General features: G+C 49.5%; 3 protein-coding genes across 3 annotated transcripts; 2 read left to right on the top strand and 1 right to left on the bottom strand.

Moving 5' to 3' along the window:
* The first annotated feature begins 6,043 nt into the window (after nt 1-6,043).
* LOC136045639 (fibrinogen-like protein 1-like protein) lies at nt 6,044-8,761 on the top strand. The gene is made up of 4 exons (XM_065731660.1): nt 6,044-6,060; nt 6,217-6,360; nt 6,846-7,154; nt 7,865-8,761. The coding sequence occupies exons 1-4, from the start codon at nt 6,057-6,059 to the stop codon at nt 8,491-8,493; spliced, it is 1,086 nt and encodes a 361-aa protein (XP_065587732.1). The 5' UTR covers nt 6,044-6,056; the 3' UTR covers nt 8,494-8,761.
* Nucleotides 8,762-9,936: 1,175 nt separating this feature from the next.
* Nucleotides 9,937-11,515, bottom strand: LOC136045977 (fibrinogen-like protein 1-like protein). Its single transcript, XM_065732216.1, has 3 exons — nt 11,500-11,515; nt 10,970-11,077; nt 9,937-10,658 (listed from the first exon to the last, which is right to left on the bottom strand). Exons 1-3 carry the CDS (start codon nt 11,513-11,515, stop codon nt 10,024-10,026), a joined length of 759 nt encoding a protein of 252 aa, XP_065588288.1. The 3' UTR covers nt 9,937-10,023.
* Nucleotides 11,516-12,925: 1,410 nt separating this feature from the next.
* On the top strand, nt 12,926-16,988 carry LOC136045640 (fibrinogen-like protein 1-like protein). Its single transcript, XM_065731661.1, has 4 exons — nt 12,926-12,990; nt 13,753-13,896; nt 15,102-15,146; nt 15,859-16,988. The coding sequence occupies exons 1-4, from the start codon at nt 12,930-12,932 to the stop codon at nt 16,485-16,487; spliced, it is 879 nt and encodes a 292-aa protein (XP_065587733.1). The 5' UTR covers nt 12,926-12,929; the 3' UTR covers nt 16,488-16,988.
* Nucleotides 16,989-18,976: the final 1,988 nt, after the last annotated feature.

Below are 18,976 nucleotides of genomic sequence, written 5' to 3'. Positions count from 1 at the left end.
CCACACACATATTTCAGTTTTTCTTCCCCAAACCAGCAATGCTGGATGCCCTTGCAGCCTTCTATTTATTGCTTTACTTTTAATGCAAATGTAAAGAAACTTTGCTTTTTGTCAGTCATGAGTGAAAATACACTGTTCTTTTATTTTCTTGATATATGTTGATAACAAACAGACCACAAATATAACATTTTTTGCTGCTCATTTCTCTACAACTTTGACTGCTTTATAGAAAAGCAGCAGGAAGCACTTTATTGCCTGGCTGTGAAATGAGGCTATGACCACAAAAGGGAAGTGGCACTTGCAACGCTGAGCATTTTGTCCCAGGACACGTAAAGCACATGAGCACCCCTGTAACCCAGGCTTACCCTCTGCCTGCTGACTCTCACCCCAGCACCCCCACTCAGTGGCCAGACCAGCAGGCTCACGCAGACACCGGCTTTTCAAACCCTGACAAGGGCTCAGACTGACTATGTTTTCAGTGAGAAAGAACACAGCCATTTCAGTAGAAGCTACACTTGCATCACTGTGTTAAAGACTAAAGCTGTATGGCTAACCTATCCTTTGTGACACTGAAGATGTGTGCTGCTTTCAGCAACTTTGTGTTTTTAAACAGGCTGCACACAGCACTGTTCTCCAAAAGACAATTTGACATATTAATCACTACTACCTTCTGAGATACAGCAATCCCCACGGTACCGTAAACAAATGGCAGCGTCCGAAGTTCACGTTTACAGAAGTGCACCATTTGGGGAGAGTGTTTTACTGCTCTTTAACTGTGAGGCTGAAAATGGAAGGGTGGGAAACGCATCAAACACACCTCAAAAAGCCTGCTTCCTTCTTGTCCGTTTCTCACTTCAAACTGTTTCCTGATCAGTACTTGCAGGGTTCACACGGCGGCCATCTATCACATTCTTGCTTTTTTTCCTCTTTTATAACCGAGGCTCAACATGTCTCTTCACATCCGCTGCAGTTTTAGCATTATCTATTTATTATCTGGCTTAGTGACTGAATACTATCCAGCCATCACAAGCTTGTCCTGACTTCTCACTACACCTAAATCTATGTTTATTTTCTTCAGTGGCTGATGAGATATTATGGTACATCATAAGCAGTTCCGGCTGTTAATTTGCTAAGAATTCGTGGCAGTTACTGCACTGATAGGGGAAAGCTTTGATCTCAGTGTTTGTGCTAGGTTTAGACGCATCTCAGTGTGCACGTATAGATTACTTCAGGTTGGATGTGTTGGCAAATTATGGCTTTATACTCTTGAAGTGATGCTTTGTTCTGTGCTCAGTACTCGTGAGTGAGAAGTATCCTTGCTGGCATGGCCAGCCTGATGATACAAGTTTTGAGTATCTCAAGAGAAGTGTCCATGGACAGCTTTGAATGCTCGGGGGGGCAGTTTTGCTCAAGTACTGTTCCACCCGGCCCTGAGATGCCAGAAGAGTCCTGTAACAGTTGTAGCAGCCAGCCCTTCACTGCACAGCCAGATGACACTGGGAGTGTTAAGGCTAGAGCCCAGAAGTAGATCTGTTTTTCTTTAGCAGAAACATCATTCACGATTAACATTGAGAAACAGTGCCTCCAAAGGTCATCTTCCTTTGTATGACTGTTTCAGGATGGATGATTTTTGAATGTGACAGGTTACCTTTCTGCTAACATTTCCAATGCGACAAACTGTATAGGGTCCTGTCTGACCTCCATTATGGGAGTGCTTTACGATAGAAGCATTCAGTTCCCTGGATGCTTTAAATTGAAGACAGTTTCTAAAAGGATTCACTCCAGCTCCATCACAGACAGTGAAGATACACATGTCATCCCTGGCAGCTCAGGTTGACTGAACAAAACAGTCCCAGCTGCCATTCTGCATCCAGGAACACAAACAGCCACCACCTGGGCTGACCACCACCAGGGAAGGCTCTCTTGTTGGAGATCCCTCCTGTGTGGAGTCATCAGTGGGCCTCAACCATCATAAAAAGTGAGTCACCCTTTACTTACCAGTAGTCTGTGTGCCATCTATATAAAGCCTTACAGAAATATACCATTCTCTGTGATATCTCCTCTGAATTCCATCCTTTTGAATTATCTGCCCTACAGGCCCCCACCGTGCCTGTGCTTTCTGGGAGGGCAGTACGGGTTCCTTGGTGCATTGTGTCCAGAGGCCCATGTCTCTGATAAAAAGGAGGGAGCAGATTAATCCTGGAACCTGAAGTAAATCCTCCCTAGCCACCGCCCAGATACACCAAACTGTCTCCAGCATAACGAAGTATGCCATTATGGCTCCTCTTTGTGTTACAGCTTATGTTACTTTTCCTATTAGATGGCTGACACTGCTCTGATACATTCCAGGGAGACCACAAAGAACTTTCTGCCACAGTTTCCCCATGTGGATTTCTGCCACCTCTGACATGAGGTAAGGTTCATGCCCACCAGGCACGGTCCTGAAGTGAGGACGAGCTGTGTGGGTCTGCTCCTTCCCTTTGCAGCTGGTGGCAAGCTGTTCCCAGTTGTGCCAGTGTCTCCCCTCCTTTCCTGCAGCACTGGGCAGGTTCCGTGTGGACTGGGGGAGGCTGCTCTCATCTGCTGGGTCCTGGCTTTGTGGTGGAGCTCTCCTGCCTCCAACCTGGAGTTAATTCTGCTGGCCTCTGCTTTCTTCCCAATATGAGCTGCTCACCTCAAACCAAAGGTGGAGATTTTTGTTAATCAAAATTCACTCTGAAATTAGAGATTGGAGTATTTCTGTTGGCATTCCCTCATCCACTTTCTCCAATTCTGCTTCATTCAGACCCCCACATCCACTGCCGCTTTGCTGTGCTGAGGGTCTGCTGAGTAAAATTAACTTGAACTTTGTTCACACTGCAGCTGGGGCTTAGCTGAGCTATTAGGACAGAGCAGAAAGAAAAGTCATGTTGCTGCCTTCCATGTGGGGAGCTGTGAGACGTAGCCTTGACCTCAAATAGTTTCTATCTGCAGGCAGAGAGAGGGAAGAGGATGCTGTGATCAAGTGTTGGAGCACTGCAGAGCAAACAATGTTTTGTTAAGCTGATAAAACCTGGCACCCACATAACTGCAGGGCTGCACATACTGTGAGTGCAGATGAAAATTCACTGGCTTGGAAGTAAAAGGGTGTTAGAAGTGCTTCTTTGGAAGATGGCTGCAGGGTGACATCTGTATCATCTTCTTGCATGCGTGGGTTTGGAATGTGAAAGATATTTCTGGAGAGCTGAGCCTTACCAATAAAGCTAGTGAGCTCTGACAACCAATAAAGATGATAAACTGAAACAACCTCATGCTGTGTCCTTGTGAACCCATCACTCTACAGTGACCTCATGTCTGCTGTGCTATGGGATGATGCTCAGAAACCTGTGAGAATGTGGCAGAAATTTGGGTGTAGAATGGCATCAAAGCTCAGTATAGCTGCTGCACTGCAGTGCCATTAAACACAGTGCCCATTACATGCGATGCAGGATGTGCAGATATACCTGCAAAGCTGGGGGACAGTCTGGTGGTCAGTGTGCAGCGGGAGGCAGGGATATAACTACAGAACTCAGACGATGTTTTGAATTTTAAGTATAGTAAGATTCCTTCCCCAGACTGCTCTTGTCACAGCCCAGTGTCAATACCACTTTTCAAAAGCCATGTTCCAACCTGTCCCTCTGCTGAACGGGGTCTGGGAGAAAGAAGAGGACAGACTTTTAAGCAGGACCTGTTGTGACAGGACAAGGGGAAATAGTTTTAAACTAGAAGAGTGGAGATTTATATTGGGTATAATGAAGAAGATTTGTACACTAAGGGCAGTGAGGCACTGGCACAGATTGCCCAGGGAGGCAGTGGTGCCCCATCCCTGCAGACACCCACAGTCAGGCTGGAGGGGCTCTGAGCACTGATGGAGTTGTGGGTGTCCCTGTGCACTGCAGGGAGTGGGACCAGGTGGCCTTTGGGGGTCCCTTCTGACTCCAATGATTCCCTTTGGCGGAGGAAACTGGCCAAGGGACTTGGAAAGGAAGATGATAGGGGAATGTGCTGCAGCACTCCTGCAAAGCAGAGACACCAGTGCAGCAGAACACGTACAGAAAAGAAAACAAGTTTGCCTTCTGAATTAGGGTTCAGGAAACAGCAAAGCAGTTGTAAACAGTGCTTTTCAATAACTGCACTTGAAGGCATCAAATCCATTGAAACCAAGAGAAAGAATAGGTTCTTCCATGAATGAGATGAGAACCCAGAGCCCCTTCCTCATTGTGAACATCCACACAGAGTCTATTGTTAACACAAAAACTCAGTTCTTGTCAATACTCAGATGATAGTAGATTTTTGAGTCACATCTTCCTGGTTCATTAATGTTTGCTTTAAACAAATTGAATCCTACTTTATAAAGTCATAAGTAAGCACAGAAAGTGACATATGTGTCACAGTAAAATTTTATGTGTGTTTGCACAACTACATGATAACACAAACATTGGTGTTTTCTTACGGGATGCACTTTGAGGTTTCTTGTGAGGAATTGAGACCACTCAGGCCTCACAGCTGGGAGACATGCAACTCCCATCTTGCAGATGCTCCAGAGGCCAGTAATGAGAAGGAAATTGTCAAGGGCAAGTGATATCTGTACAATGGGAGGATTGCAGCTTGCCATCAGTACACAGCTCCTCATTCTCACTGCAGATACACTGGGGTTTGACTTCCCCTGAATTTGTTGCTTCAGCACTGAGCAGGTATGCAAAGCAGAGCCTGCGCTCTGCTATGTGGCTATGGGCACAGTGTCTCTGTGGGTCAGACTGAGCCCTGGAGAACTCATTCTGTCATTTTGCTTAGCTTGGATTTTGGCAGAAGGAAGCAATTCCAGGCACACTGTGTCCTTCAGAACTCTGAAAGTTTGTCAACATTTACATGGTTCTCCATGGGTCAGAAACTCCTGGCTCATCAGATAGGGCTTCTGTGAGCCTGGCATGGCTTCACAGCCACCCTAGTGGTCGCAGAACTGGGTTACTCGCAGCATTTACACGGACCCATCAGAAACCATGAAATGCTGGGAATGGGATAATGTCCCATCCCTACCAGAGATGCTGTTCAACCACCTCATCTATGCAGAAGTAAGTCATTAGAGAAAGTGATTTTGAAACATCATGTTAGAGGCAGTGTAGATGGGAAAAAATCTGTGTTTTTGATTCACCCAGTAACTTTATGGAAATCCTGTCCATCTCCCTGGCTGCTCTATCCCCATGGCTGAGCTGCAAGCTAGTGCCCAGGAATAGCTCTAGAAGTTTCCTGAGGAGATCTGGACTTTTCCATGCAAGCAATACATCTCACTTCTGCCCAAGGAGCAGGAGATTCTCCTGACACCACATGCTCCTCAGGTGATGCTTGGGATCCGAGAGTGGAACACAAGTAGCCTCATGTTTCAATTGGTCCACTCCTTGTAGCTCAGTTCCTGATGTGAGCCCCAGATTTGACAAGGTAGATTGTTTCCACCATCATTTTCGTTCTGCTCCATGCCTGCTGGACTCCCATTGAGCCATGCAACTTATTTAATCCAGAAGAGAGCTGGAATCTCACTAGTGTCTTGCTGCACCCAGCTCCTCGCCACCTTCAGCACAGATCTGGCAGGAGAGACACTGGTGTGACAGAATAATGGGACTGCACAGATCAGGGCTGCATCTCCAGCATGCACCCTGCAGAACTGTGGTGAGGGAGCTGAGCAAACATCTCCAGAAAGCAGCTGGTGGCATGGGCATAAGGAAGTCCTGTGTGGCATATGGGGAAACGCACTGGTGAGCTTTTCTGAGAACTTGCTTGCCACTCTGCAGATGCAGAAATATTTGCTCAGGTCCTGATAAAGGCTTTTATCAAAGCAGATCAACATGCCTGCTGTGGGGAAGTGTCCGCTTGTGTCACAGCCTCATTACTGGCAGTCATTTGTGTGCCCCAAGCCAAGCATGGGATAGGCCCTGGAGTCAGTGTCAGCCACACTCCTCCCCAGCACTTGCAGCTATAAATCTTGTTGCTCAGTGCATAGCTACAGGCACATTCTGGGTTCTGGGTGTCCCTGTGGAGGCAGCATGGGTGAGTGTGAGAGTGGGGAGCAGGGTGGGTTGGCCCCTCAAGACCCACCATGCTGGCAGAGCTCTCCCTTTGCTCTTGTGGATGGAGGGCTGGCCACCAGGGCAGAAAGATGGCATCAGGTGCTTCACACAGCAACTTTGTCCCTTCCTCCCACAGCTTCCCAGAGTACTTCCCTCCTGCTGCTCACCTGTGTGGTAGCCCGATCTGCCCTTTGTCTTGTTGGTGCTGTCCAAGACCTGACCCTCGTTGATCAATCTGTCTCAACTGGCAGTGCATCTTCCCTCAGAGTGCTAACGGATGGTAGGTACATGGAAGGCCTCTATCTCTGCAGGCAGAACCCTGCTAGGACCCTGTGTACAGGTGTCCTGTCATCCCTCTGCATCTGGCTTGGGTGGGGAGAGTTGGTCCTGCAGGGAGGTGGGAGCTGGGCTGGCTCTGCAAGATGTTCAGGCATCCTCTGCTGGTTCCACTGGTATGGAATAAGGCAAATTGGGTCCAGAGAAAGCACAGACTGCCACCAGTGGTAGAGGAGGATGACTGATACACATATGGCTGAGGGCACACATGGCAATGCTGTGCCCAATCTCTAACACAAAAATATTTAAAAATGAGAACTTTAGAAGACAAAGGTGCCTTCTCCATCAAGGAGGTGTTAAGGCCCTACATCTTACTGCTTGACCTCCACCTGTGGAGACAGAAAGCATCTCCTGATCTGGATTCCAGCTCTGCTGGATCTCCCCTGCCATTTCCAGCTCATCTCCCTGCTGTTGTTTTCCATTCTCCAGGTAAGGTCCGGCTGGTGAATGGCTCCAAACCCTGCTCCGGACGGGTGGAAGTCTGGTACCGCAATGAGTGGGGAACAGTGTGTGATGATGGATGGGACCTGAAAGATGCCTCTGTGGTCTGTAGGCAGCTTGGCTGTGGGGAAGCAGTGTCAGCCCCATCTCAAGCTTTTTTTGGAAGTGGAAATGGACCTATTTGGCTGGATGATGTTAACTGCCTCGGGAATGAAAGCTTCCTCAATCAGTGCATGCTGAAGGCTTGGGGGCAACACAACTGCAGGCACAGTGAAGATGCAGGCGTTGTGTGCTCAGGTAGGATGGTGTCTGTGCTGCACTGTGCCCTTTACTAATATTCAGCTGTAGGTATGCTATGGGATACACCTCTGTCTTCTTGGACAGGGTATTATTAAATCCCTCTCCCTCCTGCCATACTGGCCAGCACTGGGACAATGTGCTGTGTGCTTCTGTGCTACTCTGGGTGGAGAAGGGCCTTGCAGCACCTCTCACCCCAATCCCACTCCAGGTAGGAGGCATGTGGATGTGAGGAAGTGCCCAGTGCAAGCTGCAGTGTTCAATGTGAGCATGTGTATGTGTGCACCATGCAGGCTGCATGTGTATGTGCCATGAAGGCACCTGTGTGCAGGCAGTGGGTGTTCACTCCCCTCAGTCATGGGAAGGGGCAAGGTGCTTTTCACCTCCCTGCCCAGCTCAACCCTGTTTTAGCCACACAGCTCCTTTCAGTGTCCATATCAGCCTCCCGGTCTGACACCAGCATGGCCCAGTGGGACTGGGGCCCTTCCCTTGGGACCTCTTCCTCTCAGGTGTCCTGTTGGAGAAGAGGAGCAAAGGGCTGAGGCCAACCCAGTTGCACTGCCAGGCAAACACATTGACTACTATGTGCTGGGACAGCTAAGCATCTGTGAGGTGCTCAGGCTGGATGTCCACCTGTCCTGCTACATGGTAAAGCATGCTCATGTTCTGCTACACAAGTTTTTGTTGAAGCACCCTCTCTCTTGCTGCAGGTTGGCCTAAAGACTGCAGTGAGATCCCTCCTGGCAGCCCCAGCGGTGTCTATGTCATCCAGCCCTCAGGGCTCCACCCCATCGTGGTGCACTGCGAGATGAACGTGACAGACGGGGGCTGGACGGTCATCCAGAGGAACCGCTACAACACAGACATCACCTGGGCCGAGTCCTGGAGCACCTACAAGTACGGCTTTGGGAACGTGCACGGCGACTACTGGCTGGGCACCGAGTACGTCCACCAGATCACCAAGCAGAAGGTCTACCAGGTCAGGTTCATCATCCACGATGCCTCCAACAACACCAAGTTTGCAGAGTACAACCTCTTCAGTCTGGACAATGAGTCCCAGGGCTACCGGCTGCGGCTGGGAACTTACGCAGGGACAGCGGGGGATGCCATGACTTCATCCAATTCTGCTACTGTGCACGACAACATGAAGTTCTCTGCTAAAGACTTGGATCAGGACACTAACAGTGGGAACTGTGCCTCCACCAATGGTGGTGGGTGGTGGTATTCATCCTGTTACGCTGTACGGCTGAATGTCAAGGGTGCCATAACGTGGAGTGGCCTGTGCAGCGGTAACTGCAAAGCTTCTGCCATCCTCATCAAACCAACTACCTACTGCTAGTGCTTCTTGTCTGCCTGTCCACACCAGGCACGTCCAGTGCGCCATTCTCCTCTCTTTGCTGTCTCAGAGAAGAGTGGGTGGAAGCAGGGCACGGCCTGGGTTCCCAAGAGATTTTTTTCATCTTCTTTGCAGAGTTGCTCTGCTTCCCTTGTTATGTTCTTCCTCTGAGCTGTTATTATCTTGATTGCATTGTAATCAGAATAACACATTGCCAATCCCGTCCTTTTGAAAACCCATTGCTTTGGAGAATAAAATGTATTTTAGAAACATAATACCATGATAAACATTGGGTTTACATGGGAAGATTTCGGTAATGAGGGGTCTGCAGGGGGTCACTGTGAGTAGGGCTGTGGTGAAGAGTGCCATGGAGGAACCCACTGCCCCCTGCAGCCTGCAGGCACTGGGAGGAGCAGATCTCCAAGTGCTGCATGGAAGAGCCCACGTGGAGCAGGGGCAATGGGGGAGACACAGAGATAGGGAGAAAGACATTTTTCTTCTGGTCTGTTTCTAAAAAGAGGAGATAAATCACATTAATCTCTCTCACACTGAGTCTGTTGTGCCCGTGACATTAACTGGTGAGCGACCATCAAATGGCTCAGGTTGGAGCAGGACTTAAAGCCCATCCAGTTCCAACCGCTGCTGTGGGCCGGGTGCCTCCCAGCTACCTAGGGCCCATCCATGGCCTGGAGCACTCTCAGCTTTTCCCTGTCCTTATCTCAGTCTATGGGCTTTCTTTTTTCATCATGTTTTCTCCCCCTGTCCTGTTAATGACAGGAAAGGAGAGAACAGCGAGGTGGAGCTGAGCTGCCCACCAGTGTGAAACCCCCACAGCATCCTGAGGAAAAGGTCCCTGCTCTTCACCATGTGACTGCATAGGCCCTTTCTCCAGAGTTTGTCACACCCTCATTCGCTGGGGGAAGGTAAAACTTTCATATTTCCTAGCTTGAACTAACTCCACTTGCAGTCCGTTGCTTATCCTAGGTCTCACCGTCCCACAGCACCCACCACTCCCCTTGCCTGGCCCTGGGACCACTGGGGATGGATCCCCCATGACATAAACCCCATCCTCCTGCCTTGAACATCCTGGAAGCCCCTCAAGACTCCCTGATGCTCCCCAGGACCACTTGCATGTGTGTGTGCAGTGTAGTAGACACAGCAAGGAGACAGGAAGCAGCAAAGTCTAGTGCCAGGGTTTATTGTAGCTGATTTCTCACACTGAGGGTAGCAGTTACAGAACAGGGGAGCAAAGCTGGGAGATGCCAATTGTGTGGAGAAGGGAACTTGTACTTCTCCCTTCACCCATCCCAAAGCAGCATGGTGCCGGCCAGCACAGCAGTACTGGGAGAAGCTGCCCACATGCCCCGGGCTTCAGGAGACCACTCCCCAGCCCCAGAGCCACGGTGTCAGAGCTGGTGGCCATGTGGGAGCTGCAGGTGTCACGGGGCACCAGCAAGGCTGGCACAGGGCTGGCAGGCACGGGGTTGGGGGACCAGGCTTGGGATGGTGGCACTCCCCCAACCTCTGGCACAGTCAGCACACATCGGTGGGTTTGACCAGGATGAGGGATGATGTGCAGTCACCTCTTGGGCAGATTTCTGGCCAGAGGATGTACTTTTTGCCATTTAGGAGGACATTTTGGCATTTGTCATACCACCACCCCCCATAGCTGTTGGCGCAGTTCCCGCTGTACTGGTCCTGGTCCTTGTCCACCGTGCTGAACTTCATGTTGTCATGGATGCCTCCATACGAGGAGTGGTAGCTGGTCAAGTAGTCCTTCCCATTGCTCAGGAACCGGCCCAGCCTCAGCGGGTACCCGCTGCTCTCGCTCTCCACATGGAAGATGTCGTACTCAGCATAGTGGGTGACATTGGCTTTGTCCCGCACGACAAAGCGGACCTTGTAGGTGCCCTGCTGTGTGAGCAGGTGCAGGTACTCGGTGCCCAGCCAGTGGTCGCCCTGCACGTTCCCGAAGCCGTACTTGTAGGTGGTCCAGGACTCCTTCCACGTGATCTCAGTATTGTAAGTATTCCTCTGGACAACAGTCCAGCCCTTGCCTTCAGTGTCCATGTCACACCACACCACGCGGGGGGGAGACCTTGCTGGCTGGATGACATACACTCCGCTGGGGCTGCTGCTTTCAAGGCGGCTGCAGTCTGCGGGGATCCCTGAGACAGCAAATCAAGCAAGACAGGCATTGCAAAATGTGCTGGTAAAGCACTGAGATGCAGCTGGACTGGTGCTACAGGTGCTGGATTTCAATGGGCACTGCTGCATCCTGCCTCTGGAGCATGTTAGGAATAGCTCTTAGCCACTGGAGATAGAAGACAAGAATCAGCCTACACTGCAGGTCAGATTTGAATGCAGAGACTGTAATAGAAATGATAGCACCAGCACCTGGCAGCCTAGCTGCTCTCAGCAGCACACAGCAAACCTGCGGGCTTGTCAGCTTGGTAGGTGCACCCACACCCCTACTCACCAACCAAGGATGTGGCACACACTGGGCTGCTGCAGAGGAGAAGCATCACCACCACCACGGGCAGGAGGACAAGGTTCCCACGGAGCTGGTGTGTCCCAGACTGCAGCCCTGGGGAGGGAAGGGCGCAGCACCATCAGGACCCCTGGGCAGCCCCCCACCCTTCAGCAGCCGTGGAGAATTCTGAGTAGGGAAGGTAGAGCTGCAGACATGGAACAGGGGCTGTGGGCTGCGGGAAGGCAGCTGCACTGCAGGCTCTACCCCCACAAGGATGAAGTGGACTGGGAGATGGCTTCCTTGGCCCCTTGCCAGCCTCCTCCCTGCACCACACCACAACTCCTGGTCACAGCTTCTTCTGTTCCTCCTGGTGGTTTTGTTTGTTTGCCTGTTTTCTTCAGGGCTAGAGGTAAATGGGCATTTTTATGGCAAATAATCTGTGCTAAGCACATTCAGGGCAAATGGTTTGAAGCACTGCAGCTGAGCTTGCTGTGTCAAACTCAGTGTTCCAGATGCAGAATATGGAACACCCTCACCTGTTTTGGCTTTCATGGCTCCCCACTTCTGCCACTTAGTTTGATCTATTGCATTCCTAGCTGCGTGGCAGGACTGTGCGTGGAGCTGTAAGCTGTTAGAAAAAAAAGAGAACTCACCCATTGCCATAGTGCTGCACGGGTGCCGGGAGCCTGAGCAGTGGGTCCTGCAGCTCTGAGCTCCATGCTGGGGTCAGCCCCTTTATAGCTGAGTCTGTCCCAGTGCACACCCCCTCCATTCCTGGTGTGCCCATCCGGGATCTTCTCTTTGCTCAAGGTTACACAAATAGGTCGTAAAAGTATTTCCAAGTAAAAAACAAAAAGTTCCTTGCCTCCCAGCTGTGGGGCATTTATCGGTTGCAGTTTACTGGAAGTATTCAGGTGTTGCATCTTTGTAGGAATCTACCAGCTGTTGAGCTAAAGGAGATGAAGTATGGGGGAAAGTCAAACAGAAGGGAAATAATATGACAATATGAAGCAACAGGTGCAGAAAGTAACATGATTAGTGGTAGCATATATTGTATGGCATGCAGGAATTAGAGGGTGTAAAACCTACAGGCAGTGGTTTCCCAACAGCTGCTGGGTACCAGCATGTCACAGCCCTCCCCAGTAACCTGAGGACCACCTCTGGAGTCGAGCTGCACCCACTCTCTGCCTCTTTGTGCCCTTATGGGTTGAGGCTGAGGGCTGAAGGCAGCCCCCTCCCCAAGGAGGCATCCCTATCCCCAGAGGCGCCTTGGGCAGCTCTGAGCGCAATACGAGTTCCTCAGCAGCACCCCTTCCCCTTTTCTTCCCTCCCTGCTGCTCATAGCAAAGCTCTACTGACTGCTTACTCCTCCCACTGTGCACGGTACGGGCATTGCCCGGCAGGGCTGTGCAGTCTGCATGTGGTCCGGGAGACCATATAGGATATGGAGTCCTATATTCATTCACAAGCACCTCTTCAAGCAGCAGCTAGAGCCAGCAGGACTGTATCAGGTCTCCTTTTAACAAGTGAGAGGTCTCCCTTGTTTACAAAAGCTCTCAAGGCTGTGTTGGAGTCTCCTTTACACAGTGTATTGTGAGGTGCCAGCAGGTCCTCACCTTAAGTACCGTTGGGTGCCAAGTTATAAGGACATAAAACAACAAGTGTCCAAAGGAGGGCAGCTAAGAGCAAGAAGCATCTAAAGGGGCTCTATGATGCAGTTCAGATCAGGGAATAACTGGTAAGTAATAATTCTCCTTATCTGGAGCATTTTGCAGCTTGATGGAATGTTGTGTAAACACCAGATGCTGGTTGCTGTCTGGTTTAAGATCTCTTATCACAGAAAGCTACAGCTGGGGAATGGACAGCGATGCTGACACATGGAGGGCAAACAAACCATACATATCCAGCCCTGATGATAACAGAAGGAGGAGCACTGCCCTCACCTGCTGAACCCCATATAAGTGCCATGCCACCAGGCCAGGTGCCCTGGCTTCCCACTCTGCGGGGACTCTGCAGTGACATCATGGGTGAGTGTGTGCTGGGTGCCATGCAGATGAGCATCCCCTGTGCTCTGCCTCTTCTGGGCTTCTGCCTGCTTTGGGCTGCTTCTGGCCATTCCTGCTGCACCTCTGCCTGCTCTCTGTCCACCTCCTGCTCCTCATACTCTCTCCTCCATTCCTGAGCACAGTTAAACCCATCCTGTACAGCACTGTGGCATAAAGGCAATATTTATTTGGCTTATATTTGTGCCTTGAGTATTGAATGTGTTTTAAAACAAACCAGAGTGGAAGCTAGTTGAGGTGTTCACCAGTCATCATCCTGAAGCCTTTTAGGGCACAGGAGTAGAGCAGGAGAGCAGATCTTCGGGGCTGGCCATGAACAAGCTGTCAGGTAACCTCTTGATCTGGCACAGCCTGAAGGAGTCTGATTGGTCAGATTCCCAAATGATCCTCCTTTGACTGCTAAACCCAGGGCCTCCTGCTTTGTCCAATAATGCAGCTGAACAGCGTGGCTCTGCTCTTGGAAGCTGAAATTTCAGTTGACCTGTAGGTTGCAGACACAGCCTGAGATAAAATGTTTCTCTCTGCACTTGCATACTTTTGCAGAAAGCTTATTTTTGGAAAACATTATACATCTGCCCCTCAGTAAAGCAAAGGCATAATTAATGCTGTGGTTTTGTCTACTCTATGAGTTTGTTTTAATGTTTGCTGAGTTTATTTAGCCAAAGTTCCTTCACCAGGAAGGCAGGGTTTGCACTTCCAAACTCACTGTGTGTGCTCTCTCTGCAGCTGCTCAGCACTCCAGCCTCCTGCTCTGCACATGCGTGCTGGCCCTGCTCAGCCCTCTTCTTGCAGTGGAGATTGAAAACCTGAGAAGATTAAATGCAAGTCTATCTGAAATCATTAATCTCCATTCAAACAGGCACCATCCTGGTAAGTGTTTTTTTTTTTTTTTCCTCTTACATCCCTAAACACTGTTCAAACACCAGAAACCTCCTAATCTCTGCACAGAGAGTGAAGTGTGGAAGATAACATTGGTGAAGGGCAGTTGCACTTAGAATGAACAGGAAACCCAATCATATCTCCCTCCAATTTCAGATCTTCTCCACACACTGCAAGATCTGGAAGTTCAACCTTCTTTATCATTGACAATATGTAGGTGGTAGCTTTATCTAGAGACCTGCAGGTATTCAAAGGAAGACTTTTTTCTCATGCTATCTGTAGTTCATCCAAAACCCTGAATTTTCACGTGGGGGGGTCAGGTTGGATATTAGGAGAAATTTCTTCTCAGAAGAGTGGTGATGCATCAGCACAGGCTTTCCATGGAGTGGTGGGGTCAGGTCCCTGGAAGTGTTCTGGAACTGTGGGGATGTAGGTGGTGGGCATGGTGGGCTGGGGTTGGGCTTGGGGATCTTTGAGGTCTTTTCCAGCCTTTTCTGTGATTCTATGAATCTTCAGGCTTCAGTGACCAATAAAATGCCTTCTGAAAATTGTTCATGGCTAAGTGGTGTAATAAATGAATCATATCAATAATAGAGATCACGATGCTGTAGGCATTTGAGCACTGATTTATCATTATCAGTATCATGGAGCACTGATTTATCAATATGGATGCAGTGATTTCTTTTTAAAAAGAGCACTGCTATCGCTTTGCTTTGAGCTCCTATTCCTGTCAGGTTTTCAAAGCTCTTTAAGAACTGAACGAACACGTGAACCCCTTCAGTCACCACTGAGGAGATGGTAACTTCAGCTTGAGTGGTTACAGTGGCATCACTCAACAGTTTAATCTGACTCCACACAGACTGTTTGCTTCTCAGTCCCCCTTCTCCAGCAGTCTTGCCCTGTACTCATCACCACTGCTCCGGTGTGCAGTCCACACCACACAGCTCTGTAAAGCCACAATGCTGAGTAGACAGAAAAGTGCCACCCAATGACTAATCCTCTGTAGTTTACCTTTCCCAGTGTCTTATTTCTTTGAAGAGTTTACAACCCTAATTTACCATATAAGAAGAAAACGGAGCCTGCATTGCTGAAGTACACTACAAACAACAGTGCTAGAAATAACAACCCATGGTAGCTGGATTCTGGGCCATGGCACAGGGCTGCCCACCTCACTCTTTCTGTTTTTCCCATTGTAGGTCAAGATGAAGGAAACATACGGAGTGGAAGAGCCAGTGAGTCAGGTCAGCACAGTGAGAGTTCCCATTCACTGCAGGTAGCAGGGTTCTGGCCCTGGGAGGTGTGGGTAATGAGGGTCAAACAGTGGTGGGTGGGCATGAACCTGGGAAAAACACAGCTCATCTCCTGCGGGAAAAACTCAGTGCAGAATTTTACATAGGAAAATCTTTCTTCCAAGATCCCAAAGGACTCTCTAACCCTTATGTACATGCCATGTGTCCTCTCCTCTGCTGTGAAGCTCTGCACAAGACGAGCAGAGTTTGCACCTCCCAAGCTATGCCAACAGGAGGAGATTCTCCCCTTCTTGAACCCAGGGATGAAGTGATTCTCTGAGCTGCAGGAACAGCTCACTTTCTCTTTTAAATTTCTGCAAAATTATGTAAAATACACCCTCACCAGGCTAAGTTTGAGCCCTTGTATAATATGGGAAGAGAAACATGAAAATTGGGAAAGGCTGAGGAAACAAGGACCTGAGCATAGAAAGTGAAGCAAATGCTCTGATTACATGGTCAAAACACATTGATGTTGTTTTAATCTCTGTTTGCCTTTACAAAGGTTTTTCCACTTATACACTTATAGTAGGTAACAGTGATAGCCTTTCCACTACCCTGGCAAATTTCCACATCTGCAAAATTTCTAGAAATCAGTCTCACAGAAACCAAAAGTAGACTGGTTGTCACAATTCCGTTTGGTTCTCAGTGTTTTAATTTGCCCCAGGTTGGCCCAAAGACTGCAGTGAGATCCCTCCTGGCAGCCCCAGCGGTGTCTATGTCATCCAGCCCTCAGGGCTCCACCCCATCGTGGTGCACTGTGAGATGAACGTGACAGACGGGGGCTGGACGGTCATCCAGAGGAACCGCTACAACACAGACATCACCTGGGCCGAGTCCTGGAGCACCTACAAGTACGGCTTTGGGAACGTGCACGGCGACTACTGGCTGGGCACCGAGTACGTCCACCAGATCACCAAGCAGAAGGTCTACCAGGTCAGGTTCATCATCCACGATGCCTCCAACAACACCAAGTTTGCAGAGTACAACCTCTTCAGTCTGGACAATGAGTCCCAGGGCTACCGGCTGCGGCTGGGAACTTACGCAGGGACAGCGGGGGATGCCATGACTTCATCCAATTCTGCTACTGTGCACGACAACATGAAGTTCTCTGCTAAAGACTTGGATCAGGACACTAACAGTGGAAACTGTGCCTCCACCAATGGTGGTGGGTGGTGGTATTCATCCTGTTACGCTGTACGGCTGAATGTCAAGGGTGCCATAACGTGGAGTGGCCTGTGCAGCGGTAACTGCAAAGCTTCTGCCATCCTCATCAAAACAGCGCCCTATTGCTAGCTGCATTTTCATTTCCTTTCTGTCCAACCTGCAGCTAAATATTGCTCTGCAAAGAGATGGAAAAGGCAAAATATGTTGTGGCCAAACCTAGTGTCTCTGTGGGTCTTTGCTCAGGTTGTTTGTATCCTAGCTACTGAAGAAAATAAGTCATCCTCCACGTCTCCCTCCTGTAGGTTTCTTCTGCTCCTCAACTGTGCCTTTATCTTTTTGTTCAGATCCGGGTCATTTTAGCTGTGTTAATAATCAGAACAATTGCAAGCAAAATCTGGAGTTTCCACATGTGCAATGTGCTCTAGATAGAATGTGAAACAGACAAACTCAAATGCATCTGTATGACTGTGTGAGTTGACTTACATCCTTAAGTTCAGACAAACTACAGGGCTTTCACTTGCAGAAATTTAAATTTCTTGATCACTGTCACACAAATTCCCACTTTCTACCTTCTGCACTTCAGACTTAACAGTTCTTAAGTAATGAAATAAATCTATATTCAAAGAACTATCCCAATTGTAAACATCTGTTTCAAGTCTCTGATGTGCTTGCAAGGGTTAGTGTGTTCAAAAGCTTCCTCTGCTGAAGCTGCAAAGGGAGAACCTCTGCAGGCATTTCTGGGTAGGCTGCATCCCTGTGCCATGTGCCAGCATCCTGCAGCCCACTCTTTTTGAGTATTAATCACAGCTCCTCTCACTGGCTCCTGTGCATGCAACAGAAAACTGAATGTGAGGTTGTACCTAAATATGGAGTTCCCAGAAAGGAGTTTTTTGTAAATGCAGTGTACAGGCACTGTCAAATTTAACTGTTCCAGTTCTACATCAATTAATCTAATTCCTTCTTGACTTCTGAATTCAAACACCTATTGGGGAAAGTTACAGAGTAGGTCATCTCGAGTGCAAATGCACAGCACTTGCAGGACAACCAAGAGATCTGGCCCAGCCAGCATGGATCCGTGGCAAGCAGGTTCTGCCTGACCAACCTCCACCCTTTCTGTTACCAGGAGACCACCTGGGGGATGAGGGAAGGACTGTGGATATAATCTATCAGGAATTTATCAAAGACTTTAACTCAATCTCCCACTGCATTCTGCTGGGGAAGCTGCAGCCCATGACTTGGAGAGTTGTGCATTTTGCTGAGTAAAATACTGCCGGAGGGCTGAGCCCACAGTGTGGTGGTGAATGGACTTCCATCCAGCTGGCAGATGGTCACCAGTGGTGTTCCCCAGGGGTTGGTACTGGCACTGGACCTGTTTTATATGTTTATTGATGATCTGGATGAGGGGATTGAGTGTACTATCAGTGAGTTTGCAGATGACACTGAGCTGGGAGGAAGTGTCGATCTGCCTGAGGGTAGGGAGGCCCCACCGAGGGATCTGCTCAGGCTGCTCGATGGGCTGAGGCCAATGGGATGAGCTTCAACAAGACCAAGTGCCGGGTCCTGCGCTTCGGTCACAACAGCCCCACGCAGCACTACGGGCTTGGGGCAGGGTGGCTGGAAAGATGCGTGGAGAAAAAGGACGTGGGGGTGTGAGCTGACATCTGGCTGACCATGAGCCAGCAGCGTGCCCAGGCGGCCAAGAAGGCCAACGGCATCCTGGCTTGTGTCAGCAGCAGTGCAGCCAGCAGCAGCAGGAGCTGACCGTCCCTCTGTACGGGCCCTGGTGAGGCCGCACCTCAGTGCTGTGCGCTCACTGCAAGGAAGACATGGAGGCTCTGGAGCATGTCCAGGGAAGGGAACGGAGCTGTGAGGGCTCTGGAGCACACGTCTGATGGGGAGCGGCTGAGCGAGCTGGGATGGGTCACTGTGGAGCATAGGGGGCTCAGGGGAGACCTCACTGCACCCTACAGCTGGCTGAAAGGAGCTGGGGGGGGGTGGGGAGGGCGTCATCTTCTGCTCCCAGGTGACAGTGATAGGATGAGAGGTGATGGCCTTAAAATGCACTGGAGGAGGTTCAGGTTGGATATTAGAAAAAATTCTTCTCCAAAAGAGTGGTATTGCACTGGCATGGAGAACCATGGGGCTGTGGCACTAAGGGACATGGATATGAATATGGTGGGGGTGGGTTGGGGCTGGATCTTGGAGGTTTTTTCCAAGCTTAAAGATTCTGTGATTCTAAGAAAAATCTCAATCATCATTCCTTTTCCTGATTTGCCTGGCTCTTGTGTTGTGAAAAGCACTGAATAACCATTATCAAATTAATCTTTATTCCCCTGAAACTAGGAGTTACCACTTCATTAATCTCTTTTCTAACATGGGCTTTCTGATACAAACAACTTTTTCTTGCCACTCTCACTTCTGATCACCCAACTTCCTCAACTCTTTGACTTTTCCTAACTGTTCATCCCAGGAACCAAAACAGAACACGCCTTCTGGTTAAACAGCAGCAAGTGATATCATCTGCTATAAGGCCTGGGGCATCCACCGCTCTGGCAGCAGTGCCAGGGCCTCACTGCCCTCAGAGCAAAGAATTTCTTCCTTACAGCTAATCTAAAGCT

Source organism: Cyrtonyx montezumae, unplaced genomic scaffold (genome assembly GCF_038088225.1).
Source record: "Cyrtonyx montezumae isolate F1298 unplaced genomic scaffold, pur_monq_1.0 scaffold_15, whole genome shotgun sequence".
NCBI lineage: Eukaryota > Metazoa > Chordata > Aves > Galliformes > Odontophoridae > Cyrtonyx > Cyrtonyx montezumae.
This window is presented reverse-complemented; position numbering and strand designations above follow the sequence as displayed.